Source organism: Dendrobates tinctorius, unplaced genomic scaffold, assembly GCF_039654945.1.
Source record: "Dendrobates tinctorius isolate UK_male_01 unplaced genomic scaffold, ASM3965494v1 ptg000004l, whole genome shotgun sequence".
Lineage (NCBI taxonomy): Eukaryota > Metazoa > Chordata > Amphibia > Anura > Dendrobatidae > Dendrobates > Dendrobates tinctorius.
Window position 1 is genome coordinate 13713833 of NW_027361672.1, and position 15593 is coordinate 13729425.

General features: G+C 42.7%; 1 protein-coding gene across 3 annotated transcripts in view; it reads right to left on the reverse strand.

Moving 5' to 3' along the window:
* Positions 1-4806: 4806 nt before the first annotated feature.
* The window catches only part of LOC141082258 (glyoxylate/hydroxypyruvate reductase B-like), a 32508-nt gene continuing 21721 nt past the window's right edge, over positions 4807-15593 (reverse strand). For 2 of the 3 annotated variants that reach the window (XM_073566206.1, XM_073566200.1), the window contains exon 6: positions 4807-5285. In XM_073566206.1, the coding sequence (XP_073422307.1) occupies positions 5129-5285 (157 nt within the window). In that variant the 3' untranslated portion in view covers positions 4807-5128. Of the gene's footprint in view, positions 5286-12118; positions 14043-15593 lie in introns of those variants that run through there. The other variant, XM_073566211.1, reaches the window with a different exon arrangement.

Here is a 15593-nt window from a genome sequence, read left to right on the forward strand (position 1 = left end):
GGAACCAAGCTGCGGAAATAGTAGATGTTAGTTGAGATAGTGGTAGATGTAGCTTAGGAGTTCTAGTTAGCTCTTACTGTTACATGACAAGGTTTGTGAAATTTAAATTAAAGTGATATATGTATGGGGAAATACATAAACAGTTATCCTTTAAATATGTTTGGATGGAAATGTACACATTACCTTGTTTATTTGTGAGAGTGTGCAATTTCTTTGTATTCTGTTATCACAACTCATTGTGTATGATGTGCATTCTTTGTACTCTGGTGTTTAATAAACGAATTTAAAAAAATAGAAATGTTTGAGTCGACAGTATAAAACTAGTGTTGAACACTGTTAAAAGCATTCTCTTCATGGTATACACAGTATCAATATGATTATCTATCACCATTTTGTAACCACAATTCAGCGGCCAGCATTGTCCTCTCCCCTCATCACCACGAGAGTATTTGTTCCTGTTCTTATTTTTAATTTTTAAACTTTGTGTTTTCTTATTAAATTTATACAGAGAAAAAAGTTACAATATAAATTGAAGGAGAGGAAATAACAGAAGAAGCCATCAACTTACTACTACTCAAATCCTGAAAGATCAATAAAACAAAATGAACGTTAAGAAGCAGGATGAGAAAACACATGGCCAAAATCGCCCAGACTAAGAAGAGTCATTTTTTCTTTTCCATAGTAGAAGGAGACACGCTCTTGCAGTCATGATTAAGTGTCTCAATATCGAATTTCTAAAGGTTTTCATAGGAATTTGACAGTGATGGAGAAGAATGAGAGCCGGGTCAGGTCTATAATCAGATCTATGATTTTGCTTATCACTTGCTGCACTTTTTGCCAAAACGGAGAGAGAAGCCTGCAGGATCAGAAAATGTGTAAGAGATCACCCTCCTCCTCCCCACATCTCCAACATATAGGACTTGCTTCTGGAAAGATTGAGTGTAGTTGAGTTGGTACCCTATACAACCAAGAGAGCAATTTGTAACAGGCCTCATGAAAAAGGGAGCGGATAGGTGATTTAAGCATAATGGTGAACATATGCTTCCACTACCAAGTGTGTCTTAGCAGTCCCGAGTCTGGTCAAACTATTTCAAAAGGCATCTTATCATTATCATAAAAAGATCTAGGAAGGAATGAGTGGAAAAAGTGTGAAAGCTGACCAACTCTTCAGGGTTCCAGAGGGGAGGAAGTCGAGTGACAGAGAAGATCTTCCTTTGAGGGCCAAATATATTCAGCTCCAAAATGAGACACACTAAGGCTAGTTTCACACTAGCGTATGGAGGAGCTGCGGAGGGATGCAGACTTCCTCCGGTCAGCTCTACCTTCATCGGCTTGCGGCCTGCGTACCCTATTTTTAGCATTAGGTACGCAGGCCGTGCCGATGTATGCTTCGTTTTGACGGTGCAGCGACCGCACCAAAATGCAACATGTTGCGTTCAGCGCAGGTCGCCACACCGTCAAAACGACGCATGCGGCGACGCAAGCCTATAGATGGATCATTTGCCACCATATTCCCCACTTCCAGCACACTGCCACTTGTTTTTTTCCAGCAAAATGAGATGCTCTGGAACTCCTAAAGATCCGGCTTGTCCATACTCATGAAAATGTTGCAGTTGAGGATTCAGATGATATACCTAGTGTTTAGGGTTGCCCTCCTGTACCCTTAGACCTTGAAACATGCTACCTACTTGTAAAAAAGTGATATAGGTATCCACACAGTTTCATTATGTAAGATAAAGAATAGTTGTAGCATGATAATTATTTTTATTAGATTTTCTCTATCAATTACTGATAACGATGTCTGCATCATGTATGTAAGGGGTCCAAATTAAGGAAATATGTACTTTTGGTCAAGCACTAACTATTATCTCTAGGTATTTAAACAAATTTGCTATTTATATCTGTGCATGCTCTATTGCGAAGGAGAAGGGCAGAGGATCCACTGGGAGAATTAATTTGTCCCAGCATATAAAAAGACTCGATCAGGAGCAGAATTAATTTATCACAGAGAATACTGGCTTCATGGCCATCACTACATGCCCTGGAAAGAGCAGCATGTCATCAGTGTGAAGTGACAGGGGATTCTCCAGGAAACCACATATAAACCCTTGTATTCCTATTGAACAGCTGATACCACAAGGCTTCATTGTGAAAACGAAGAGACGGAGCGACAGCAGGCAAATGAATTAGATAAATCAATAGCAGTTGAGGATTTACAAATCATCTTAACAAATTACACAAACACAGATCCGAACCTGATTTCTCCCCCAAAAAGTTCACAATGAATTCCATTATTATTGACAGCACAGAGTGAAAGAAGCAGCTGCATTCCGGAATCACCCAAACTCATCAGTAGATTGAGCATCAGGCCTCTGAGATTGACTGCTATGGATTTGTGATAACCTGAATCAACCTGTTAAGCCCCCGTCACACACAGCGAGATCGCTGCTGAGTCACAAGTTTTGTGACGCAACAGCGATCTCACCAGCGATATCGCTGTGTGTGACACCTATCAGCGACCGGCCCCCCTGCCGGGTATCGTTGATCATGCTCAGAAGCCCTGGACTTTTTTTTGATCGTTGGTCTCCCGCTGGCCAACACGCATCGCTGCGTGTGGCAGGCGGGTGTTGTGAATTTGTTTCTGGCCTACCTCTGGTTACTAGGGAAGGTAGTGGAGCTGGTTATATTGACAGAGGGGTCGCGAGTAGAGTGATTTTGGTCGGATCGGGTTTCATGAAACAAAATTTGTTTCAGATGAAACTGGTCCGACTAGGGCAAAAAAAGTCTGAGTTTCGTCCTAAACCCGACCCCAATGCAAGTCAATGGGGAATAAAAGTCGGCATTGAGTGGATGAATGTCATCCACTCAATGCCGACTTTTATTCCCCATTGACTTGCATTGGGGTCGGGTTTAGGACGAAACTCAGACTTTTTTTGCCCTAGTCGGACCAGTTTCATCTGAAACAAATTTTGCTTCATGAGGAGGATGACTAGAGATCTGGAGTTTCTGAATGGATATAAGACAGCCGACTCCCTCTATCCCTGGTGATTTTTTCCTGCCTCCTGAGGTCTTAGTTTCCAGCTCAGTCCCTGCATGCTCAGCTAAGTGTTCTTTTGCTATGGTTCACATTTGATCTGGTTTTGTCTATTTCAGTTTTGTGTGGTCAGCCAGCTTCGGCTGGGGCTGTGCTGAATTTCCATCCTTATGTTACTGCTTGTGCCAGTTCGATTTTGTCCATTAGATTGGTCTCTTTTTGCTCTGCTTTCAGAATATACCAGAGTGCGGATATAGTGGGCGAAGTCTAGTGACTTCAGTATTTTTTCTATCAGACGTGTTTGGCATTATTTGCAGGGTTTTTTGCGTGATAGCAGAGAGTCTTTCCTTTCCTGTCCTGTCTAGTTAGTGTGGGCCCCATCGTTTTCTCAGTATATTTTCCTACCTGCGTTTGTGTTTTCATCTTGCCTCACCGACAATATATGTTTGGGGGCTATCTATTCCTTTGGGGTCTGCTCTGGGGCAGTTTAGATTTCCCCTTTCTTGCTTTAGGCTTATTTAGTTTTCTGGCTGTGTCGAGGCGTCTAGGATCATCGTAGGTACGCTCCAAGGCTACTGCGAGTTGTGTGGATAGGATCAGGGGTCTGCAATCCGCTTAGTTACCAACCTCTCTGGTTTTCTGTGGCTTAGCTTGGTCTTGCTTTCCTCCTCAGTGACTCAATCATAACAGGCGGGAAAGCAACGATCAGCAAGCTCCCAGCTCGTATCCAAGGTAAACAGCGGGTTTCTAAGCCCCACGCGGCGCTTAGAAATCTGCAGTGTACCTTAGATACCAGCGCGCTGGTGCAGGGAGCTGGTAGCCAAGGTAAACAGCGGGTTTCTAAGCCCCGCGCGGCGCTTAGAAACCTGCAGTGTACCTTAGATACCAGCGCGCTGGTGCAGGGAGCTGGTAACCGAGGTAAACAGCGGGTTTCTAAGCGCAGCGCTTAGAAACCCACTATTTACCTTGGATACGAGATCCCTGCACCAGTGCGCTGGTATCTAAGGTACACAGCGACGCGCGCGATCGTCGTCACTGGTGCTGATCGCTATGTGATGATGATCGCAAGTTCATATCATTGTCGGGATCGCTAGCGAGTCGCTATGTGTGACAGGGCTCTTAGCCAGAACTGTATCTATCAGTTTGATGTCTACTGGTATCAGTGAGAACGATCTATAAGAGGTGCGGTCTTTCCCTGGTTTCAATAAAAGGACTTTAATTGCCTCCATCATGGAGTCCAGGAGACATCCCAACTCTGCCACTTCCTGGAAAAATTTCAACAAACGTGGCAATAACATCTTACTATATACTTTGTGCAGTTGTCCTAAAAGGCCGATCAAGCCTTTTTATTTTTGAATGACTGTAATGTCTTCTCTGTTACTACCTACTTCCTCTAGTGTAAATGGTTGCACTTAACTAACTCTAGACCCAGATAATAACTGGGACAGAAATTCCACGCAAACAGTGAATTACCTTAGAGGAATGTAAATGGGGATAGAATCTTTGCAAGACAATTCATTGTCTATCTCCCATTATTTTCCCATCCTCTACTGCTTATGTCATTATGTGCGTCAGTCCACGTTGTATTTTATTGATGGTTCCTAATAAGTGACCTGCGCTGCCCCCCTCTACACCTGGCACCCACGTCGATCAGCTGTACCCAGCTCCGGCCAGTAGTGATTAGTTGCGCAGCAGAACACAACAGCTCCATGAACTGTGTAGTTGCTGCAGTGGAAAACTGCAGATCCGCCCCTAAGGATTGACCACCAATATAACATTTTGGACAACCCATTTAATTATGAAAAAGTTCATTAGAAACGTCACAACATTTAAATGAAAACAACAAAAATGAATGTTTTCTTATTTTTACATTAAAAAAAAAAATCACAAGAAATGTATTATCTGGGCTACATATTCATCTTTTTAACTATACAACTTTAATTTTAAGGTAACGGCTTGGAGTGTAGAAGATCAATTCTAACTATGAGGAGTATGTGAATGAAATCAGCAAGATATTAAATGTGCCTATGCTGACCTATGTTGCATTCACGATATTCTTGTAATCTAATGATGCATATAAGAGATCTTCAAATGTTAGTTCTCAGTAACGCCATAGGAAACAGGAAGGTTGTTTACAGCATCAATCATACTTTGTACCATATGCTCCATCATTAACCATCTGGATTGGAAGGTTGCACTCCCCATGTGGGGTGTTACAATAGCATTTCTGAGGTTTAGAAGTGGGTGATCTCTAGAAGGAATGCAAAGGAAACAAGTTAAAAAAACAAGCTGACAAAATCTAAAAAGATCTCCAGTAGAAACAAAAAAGAAACCTTGCTGACAAGGGGAATTTTATTTGACTTTTCATTTGTGGCAGTCACTACCAAAGCGTGACATATACTTTACTCAGCGTTTATTTTGTGTTTCAAAGTTTTTTTCTTAGTTAATATGTAAAGTGAACATTTTGTGCTGCGCTAGTAACTTTACGGTACATTTCGAGTTTCAGCAGTAGTGTCATAGGTAGAAAAGATCTGCATACAAGGCTATTCTTCCCATAAAAACTATGTAGTATGTCTGTGAAAGGTCTGTGCTTACATGCGGCCGGGACGTGCTATACTTCTGAGACCATGGCCCCCATTGCTGAGCTGTGATGACAGCGGCAGAGTACGTGACCGCTATGGCCATCACAAAGAGCAGCAGCACCATTGAAAGCTCAACACTAAAGATCGGGAAACCACTAAATGAGTATTGTATCTTTTCATTTTTTTGTTACAACCCCAATTCCAAAAAACTTGGGACACTGTGTAAAATGTAAAGAAAACAAGTAATGATTTGGAAATCTCTTATAGCAATATTTTATAATGGTCTGGAAACATGTGGGAAGTGAGATCAGTTGCTGGAGTTTTGGGGAGAGGACAGTTGTCCCATTCTTGTCTGATGTAGGATTTTGACTGCTTGACGATCTTTTTCTTCTAAGCCTGATTTTTCATTTCACAATGCGCCAAATGTTTTCTACTGGTGTAAGATCTGGACTGCAGGCAGACAATTCATCAGCAAAACTCTTCTTTTGGACGGCGTGTTGTGAAGGCTATAGTATTTAGTTTAGCATTACCTTGATGAGATATGTAAGGCCTCACCTAGAATAGACGTTATCTGGATGTGAGTATATGTTGTTCTAAAATCTCTATATAATGTAAGGGTACCGTTACACCTAGCGATGCACCAGCGATATGACGCGGTCAGGATCGCTGGTGCATCGCTAGGTGGTCGCTAGTGAGCTGCCACACAGGCAGATCTCACCAGCGACATCGCTGGGGACGGGGATTGCTACTTACCTGTCAGACGCGGCGATCCTGCGTCCTCCCGCCCGGCTCCACGCATCCCTCGTCGTCACAGCAGGAAGTGACCGACGAGTAATGGTCCAGCAGCTTCTCGCGCGATCAGCGATAACCAGCGGGGGAGCCGGTCGGAGGTAAGTATGACATGCAGCAATATCGCTGCAACGTCACAAAATCAGTGACTTTACAGCGATATTGCTAGCGATATCGCAGTGTGTAACGGGGGCTTTAGGCATTGTTACTGCCTTTTAAGATAAGATGTCTAATCTATCCATGTCATAGACCCATACCATCAGTGCAGGCTTTAGAACTGTGCACAGATAACAAGCTGGATGGTCCCTCTCCTCTTCAGTTCCATAGGACATGGTGTTCAGGGTTTCCATAAAGAATTTATAATTTTGATTCTTCTGACCACAGGACAGTTTTCCCTTTTGCTTCAGTCAATTTTAAATGAGCTTTGGCCTAGAGTTTCTGGGTTGTGTTGACAGTAGTCTTCTTCTTTGCAAGACTCTGAGACTGCTTCTCTAACATGCTCTTTTAATACACAGTCACGTGTTGAAATTTAACTGTCCAGCTGTTTTTCATAAGTACCATTTACTTTTCCAGCATTTTGTGAACTCCAATAATTTGTGAGATGTGTTGATGCCATCAGTTTCTATATGACTTAAAGGGGTTGTCCACTACTAGAACAACCCCTTCTTAAAGTAAATGTTCAGCCCTGCTAAAATAATAAAGCCTTTACTCACCTCACGTGCCGACTCCGTTCTAGCCTTGTCGGCATTCGTGGTGCCGGGGCTATGATGCAGTGGAATGACATGTGATGCTCGGCGCCCAATCATCACTGTCTCTTTCTTCAGACATATTGAACATGAAGAGGAGGTCTGAGATGAGCTGCAGCCCTGACTTCCTCTTCATGTTCTGTTAGTAAGAAGGCAGAGACAGTGATGCCAACATCAAGTTTAATAACACAGTATCACAGCCCCGGGGAGAGTGAGTGCCGATCCTGCAGGAATGGCTCCGGCACAGGAGGTGAGTATAGGTTTTATTATTTTATCGGGGCTGAACATGTACTTTAAGAAGGGGTTGTCCTAGTAGTGGACAACCCCTTTCATTTTTTCAAGTGAAATGTTAATACCTAACTTTCACCTTCTGATCTGCATTCTATGTTGTATTGTGAATGAAAAATAGTTAGAACAGATTTCCAAATTATTGCGTTCTTTACATAGCGGCTCAACTTTTTTGGAATTGGGGTTGGAAATTGCCAGCTATTTAAAACATTTCATATGTTGGATAACCATTTTATTAAACCATGTTAACAGGAATTTCTATTCACTGTAAAACCACAGTAAGCAAATCAAGTAAGACATTGACTACTTATACTGTAAAACATAAAAAAAATGATGCCAGCCACATGCACATTATAAAAACCTCTTTTATTCAGCCTCTAATTGCAGCTCACAAATCCTTTAAGCATCCAGAATTGTCTACTGTTAAAAATTGCCATCAATACAGATATTAATGTAAAATGAGGGTTTATTCACAACGCAAGGTTATAAAACACTTATTACTTTTTAAGTCATGTCACATATATATATATATATATATATATATATATATATATATATACACTCACTGGCCACTTTATTAGGTACACCTGTCCAACTGTGTGTTAAGACTTAATTTCTAATCAGCCAATCACATGGCGGCAACTCAGTGCATTTAGGCATGTAGACATGGTCAAGACAATCTCCTGCAGTTCAAACCGAGCATCAGTATGGGGAAGAAAGGTGATTTGAGTGCCTTTGAACGTGGCATGATTGTTGGTGCCAGAAGGGCTGGTCTGAGTATTTCAGAAACTGCTGATCTACTGGGATTTTCACGCACAACCATCTCTAGGGTTTACAGAGAATGGTCCGAAAAAGAAAAAAAATCCAGTGAGCGGCAGTTCTGTGGCCGGAAATGCCTTGTTGATGCCAGAGGTCAGAGGAGAATGGGCAGACTGGTTCGAGCTGATAGAAAGGCAACAGTGACTCAAATTGCCACCCGTTACAACCAAGGTAGGCAGAAGAGCATCTCTGAACGCACAGTGCGTCGAACTTTGAGGCAGATGGGCTACAGCAGCAGAAGACCACACTGGGTACCACTCCTCTCAGCTAAGAACAGGAAACTGAGGCTACAATTTGCACAAGCTCATCGAAATTGGACAGTAGAAGATTGGAAAAACGTTGCCTGGTCTGATGAGTCTCGATTTCTGCTGCGACATTCGGATGGTAGGGTCAGAATTTGGCGTAAACAACATGAAAGCATGGATCCATCCTGCCTTGTATCAACGGTTCAGGCTGGTGGTGGTGGTGTCATGGTGTGGGGAATTTTTTCTTGGCACTCTTTGGGCCCCTTGGTACCAATTGAGCATCGTTGCAACGCCACAGCCTACCTGAGTATTGTTGCTGACCATGTCCATCCCTTTATGACCACAATGTACCCAACATCTGATGGCTACTTTCAGCAGGATAATGCGCCATGTCAAAAAGCTCGAATCATCTCAGATTGGTTTCTTGAACATGACAATGAGTTCACTGTACTCAAATGGCCTCCTCAGTCACCAGATCTCAATCCAATAGAGCATCTTTGGGATGTGGTGGAACGGGAGATTCGCATCAAGGATGTGCAGCCGACAAATCTGCGCCAACTGTGTGATGCCATCATGTCAATATGGTCCAAAATCTCTGAGGAATGCTTCCAGCACCTTGTTGAATCTCTGCCACGAAGAATTGAGGCAGTTCTGAAGGCAAAAGGGGGTCCAACCCCTTACTAGCATGGTGTACCTAATAAAGTGGCCAGTGAGTGTATATATATATATATACATACACACATACACACATAAAGCGGTTGGTAATACAGCACTAGAAAAATATAGATGCTGACCTCCACACTTGTCCATAGGTTGGGTGTGGTGTACAAGACTAGGAAAAAAAAGATAGCCGCTTACATCCCCATCGCTCCACAGGTTGGTTGTGGTATTGAAGTTTAGCTCCATTGAAAACTAAGCCGAGTTACAATGCCAGGATTGACCTGTACACTGTTTTCTAATCCTGTACAATACCGTTAAAGCATCATTTTTTTTATTTATTTCAGCATTGGAGTGGAGCTAATAACCTAAGTTCCCTGTCCCTAGTCTTATACTTATCTGTCGCTGTCTTCAATTCTCCCTGGCACCACTCTGGTTCCTTGCTGCCATGTTGTAACCGCGGCTGGAAAGCATAAAAGACTAGGGATAGGGAACTTTGATTAGTAGCACCACTCCAACGATGCACTAAGAAAACACGCTGGAGTGGTGCTTTCAGTGAAAACAAATGCCCAAGTCAGTAGTTGCATATAGAACCTACAGCATAAGAAGTCAACACTACGAATCCTTTAAAAGTAATATTCATTGAGTATACAAATATATATCTAATATGTGTAACGTTAAAAGCACAGGTGCCTCACAACAGAGGGACACAATATAGACCTGTATGACAGATACAGTTGTGGACAAAAGTATTGACACCCCTGCAATTCTGTCAGATAATACTCAGTTTCTTCCTTAAAATGATTGCAAACACAAAATTCTTTGGTATTATTATCTTCATTTAATTTGTCTTAAATGAAAAAACACAAAAAGAATTGTCCTAAAGCCAAATTGGATATAATTCCACACCAAACATAAAAAAGAGGGTGGACAAAAGTATTGGCACTGTTCGAAAAATCATGTGAAGCTTCTCTAATTTGTGTTATTAACAGCACCTGTAACTTACCTGTGGCACCTAACAGGTGTTGGTAATAACTAAATCACACTTGCAGCCAGTTGACTCAACCTCTGTCCTGTGTCCTTGCTCCATTGAGCATGGAGAAAAGAAAAAAGAAGACCAAAGAACTGTCTGAGGACATGAGGAACCAAATTGTGAGGAAGCATGAGCAATCTCAAGGCTACAAGTCCATCTCCAAAGACCAGAATGTTCCTGTGTCTACCGTACGCAGTGTCATCAAGAAGTTTAAAGCCCATGGCACTGTGGCTAACCTCCCTACATGTGGACGGAAAAGAAAAATTGACAAGAGATTTCAACGCAAGATTGTGCGGATGTTGGATAAAGAACCTCGACTAACATCCAAACAAGTTCAAGCTGCCCTGCAGTCCGAGGGTACAACAGTGTCAACCCGTTCTATCCGTCGGCATCTGAATGAAAAGGGACTGTATGGTACGAGACCCAGGAAGACCCCACTTCTTACCCCAAGACATAAAAAAGCCAGGCTGGAGTTTGCCAAAACTTACCTGAAAAAGCCTAAAACGTTTTGGAAGAATGTTCTCTGGTCAGATGAGATAAAAGTAGAGCTTTTTGGGCAAAGGCATCAACAAAGAGTTTACAGGAGAAAAAAAAAGGCATTCAAAGAAAAAAACATGGTCCCTACAGTCAAACATGGTGGAGGTTCCCTGATGTTTTGGGGTTGCTTTGCTGCCTCTGGCACTGGACTGCTTGACCGTGTGCATGGCATTATGAAGTCAGAAGACTACCAACAAATTTTGCAGCATAATGTAGGGCCCAGTGTGAGAAAGCTGGGACTCCCTCAGAGGTCATGGGTCTTCCAGCAGGACAATGACCCAAAGCACACTTCAAAAAGCACTAGAAAATGATTTGAGAGAAAGCACTGGAGACTTCTAAGGTGGCCAGCAATGAGTCCAGACCTGAATCCCATAGAACACCTGTGGAGAGAAAGCACTGGAGACTTCTAAGGTGGCCAGCAATGAGTCCAGACCTGAATCCCATAGAACACCTGTGGAGAGATCTAAAAATGGCAGTTTGGAGAAGGCACCCTTCAAATATCAGGGACCTGGAGCAGTTTGCTTAAGAAGAATGGTCTAAAATTCCAGCAGAGCATTATAAGAAACTCATTGATGGTTACCGGAAGCGGTTGGTCGCAGTTATTTTGGCTAAAGGTTGTGCAACCAAGTATTAGGCTGAGGGTGCCAATACTTTTGTCTGGCCCATTTTTGGAGTTTTGTGTGAAATGATCAATGTTCTGCTTTTTGCTTCATTCTCCTTTGTGTTTTTTCATTTAAGACAAATTAAATGAAGATAATAATACCAAAGAATTTGTGTTTGCAATCATTTTCAGGAAGAAACCTAGTATTATCTGACAGAATTGCAGGGGTGTCAATACCTTTGGCCACAACTGTAGAGCATAATATTACATGATGGGGACTAGTGTAAGCATTCCACTCCACATCTTATGCATTTAAAAGAACTACTTGTGTCTGAAGTATAAACATCATGTACAAACCCATGATAGTTTTAGAAACAGAGATAGTACCTTTTTATAAGAAAGTAACAGCATCACAAGTGTGGGACAGTCTGGCTCCAGACAGAATGAGGCATCCAGCGGTAAGAGGAGTGTGTATGGCGCCGGAGATTGCAGTACGCGTACACACAATGTATACCGCGATCTCCGGCGCCATACTTAAATGACCGGGAAGAGCATTGCCGCGGCGCTTCTCTTCTGCCGGAGACCGGGGCAGGAGTGCGCGTGGGAATTGCGCATGCGCATAGCGCTATCAGGCGCCATTTTACTGAAGACAAATTTGCAGTGTCTTCAGCAATATGGCGCCGGACAGCGCGGTATGGGCATTTGCGCACTCCGGCGCCACACCCCTCCCCCGGCCTCCAGCAGAGCGGGACAGCGCTGGAGCACAGGAAAGAAGGGTGAGTATAAATTGTTTGTTTTTTTTTTTTTTTTTTGCATGTGTGCAGTTTAATAGGGATGAGGGGTAGCAGGTATACAACGAAAGGGGGGGTGAGGGGACCATGCATACCAGGAAAGGGGGTGAGGGGGACCATGCATGCCAGGATTGGGGGGTGAGGGGACCATGCATACCAGGATAGGGGGGGTGAGAGGACCATGCATACCAGGATTGGGGGGTGAGGGGTAGCATGCATACCAGGACTGGGGGGTGAGGGGTAGCATGCATCCTACGATAGGCATGAGGGGGGGACCATGCATACTAGGATTGGGGGGTGAGGGGACAATGCATACTAGGATTGGGGGGTGAAGGGACAATGCATACTAGGATTGGGGGGTGAAGGGACAATGCATACCAGGATTGGGGGGGTGAGGAGACCATGCATACCAGGATTGGAGGGGTGAGGAGACCATGCATACCAGGATTGGAGGGTGAGGAGACCATACATACCAGGATTGGAGGGTGAAGGAACCATGAATACCAGGATATGGATGAGGGGGTACCATGCATACCAGGATAGGGATGAGGGGGTACCATGCATACCAGAATTGGGGGGTGAGGGGACCATGCATACCAGGATAGGAATGAGGGGGTACCATGCATACTAGAATTGGGGGGGGGGGGGGACCATACATACCAGAATAGGGATGAGTGGGCCATGCATACCATTATAGGGATGAGGGGGTCATGTATACCATTATAGGGATGAGGGGGCCGTGCATAGAAGGATATGTAAAAACATGCAAAACACAAGCCGCGGAGACACCATCACGTTTCTCAACGCAAGCAATGACTAGCCAGGTCTTTCCCCGGGAAGGAACAACCACGGGAAAAGCAGTCTCCAATGAAGGAAACCACCTATGCCAAAACATGGTATCCATCCACAGACAGCTGTTCCTGGGTATTGCCCCTCATCAGTGTGGAGTAGGAAACTGGCCAGTAGGAGCAATGCCTAGTAGAAGACTGTGAAAAATGAGGATGAATGAACTCATGGAGATCAACATCAATGTTGATCTCCATGAGTTCATTCATCCTCATTTTTCACATGCATAGCAGGATAGGGATGAGGGTTACCATACATACCAGGATAGGAGAGGGGCAGCACATACCAGGATGGGAGACCATATAGCAATAAAAATGCTCGCCACCCGGGCGTAGAACGGGTTCAATAGCTAGTACTCAAATATTAGTGTATGTCGTTTACTGATCAAAATCCTGCTGACAGGTTCGCTTTAGGGATTCCCAGTGTTCACTACGTTTGTGCTTGGTTCTATGTGAAACTACTGATCTGTGCATTTGGTTTCATTAAGTATTATGACGTGCAATCCAGCATATGTTACAAGAGGACATTTTTTTGTTGATGTCATTGTTTTAAGTGCATAGAATAGATTTAAGGTTGTAAAGGAAGCACAAATGCACATTACAAATTGAAAAACTGAGTAATGGAGGCCTCTCTATACTTGTGGTATAGAGATATCACTGATGTAAAACTAGGGAGTTGGGGACATAAAAAAAATATGTATAAAAATATTTTCAGAAATGTATTTCCTTTTATGAGAAACAAAAGTTTAGGATTTCGCATTGACCTCTATGTGAAGCCTTCTACTACATATGAGTTGCTTTGTTAGGTTAATGGGCAGAAAGGTTTAGTGTCTATTCACACACTGCATACATGTATTCACTGGCAAATGCAGGATAAATAGAGGACAATATAAATCGTCAAAACTACAAAAAGTTGAGTTATCAGGCGGTAACTTCATTGGACACTGGGAGACCATTAACAGAATCCATCATACTTTGAACCATGTCTTCCATCATAAGGTGCAGAGTGCCACGGGTTGCAGTCCCCATGTGGGGCGCTAAAACAACATTGCTCATTTTAAGCAATGGGTGATCTCTGGGGAAAAAGATGAATTTAATTATAGAGACACAATTCTCCAATCTGAAGAAAGTTTTTAAAGAGGACCAATGAAATAAAAAAAAAATAAAAATACTAAAATGTACAAGTAATTAATATATTTTCCAAAAGTGAAGTAAATGACCCAGCTAACAGCAGGTGTAAATCTTCTTGGTAAAAAAAAAAACCCATGGCACCTCCTATAATCCTTGGCAGCATATAGCAAGAGCCATGAGATTTCACAGCTGTAACTAAAAACAGCGCTAAAAAGCATCCCCAGCAGCTAATATTATAGTCATGGTATCTAATGGATAGGTGCTAGGACATGCCTGTATTCTCATTCCTGAAAGTTCTGATCCATCGGTAGACGTTAGTCATTTTTTCTCTTTTACGGTATCATTTTTTTTATATCTATTATTTAAAAAAAAATGGTTATAGGCCCTCTGTAACCAAATCCTCACCAGAAGTAGAGCGCAGTTAAGAGCTAGAAGTGCTTACAGAGTTATTCCAATATCAGGAAGTTATCACCTATCCACAGAATACATGATAACTTGCCGATTACCCGGAATCTGACTGCAGGGCCCCACTGATGAGGACAGGGCTCTAAACTTTTCTATTGGAATACTTGTCTATCTCCAGCAGTCCCATAGACGATGATTTAGTCCAAGGAAGCAATTCAGCGCCCTGTTCTCAGCATCAGGGGAGTCCAGGTTGTCGGACTGCAAGCAATAAGCACGTTATAACCCTTCGATATCTCAACTGCACCATGTGGCCTTAACTAAAGATCTTGGAGAAATGATTAACAGAGATTCACTTACAATCATTGATCAGGAACAGCGTTCATAGGAATGCTTCTCTCCTGATTTCCAGTATAAACAGGCTGCCAATCACCCAACAAATTTGCAAAATGCTTGTTCATCAGGTAAAAGGATTTTAAGTGCTCAAGAAAATAATTTTTTCTTTAAAAATCACAACACTTGGAAGCACTTTGTCCTGTGTAAACAGGACAAGATCATCGGCAAAACATCATCCTGTGTAATCTGAGCCTGTGCTGCTGAGGACAATGGCCATCTAGGAGCACAGAAAAATCTTAATTTTTGTCTGCCTATTTAAACAGGCTATTGAACAACCACCAATCAGCGATATGTACTGATCGGCGGCGGTTTCACACCGACAGTTGGGTACTGTAAACCCATCTTTAAATACAGCCTGAGTTATAGAACTGCATTTATAATTCTGAGGTCTTCAATCTAAGAGCATTTCTTTCATTATGCCTGAACATATGTAGCTTGCTCTTTTAATTTGTATCAGGTATTATACCTGAATTTGATGTATAAAAAGATGGATTTTTGTACTTAGTGTAAAATCCCCATTAAACTGAATACATTGGGGAACACAATTCCATGGTGGATACATGCCCTGCCACTAAGAGTCTTCGCACTAGGAGAGAATAAAAGTGTTTGGCTCCTCTTGGTGGGCACTCGGCAGCGCTTTTTAGTACCAAAAGCAATAGGAGAGTAAAAATAAATTCTGGAACAAGTAACAACCGGG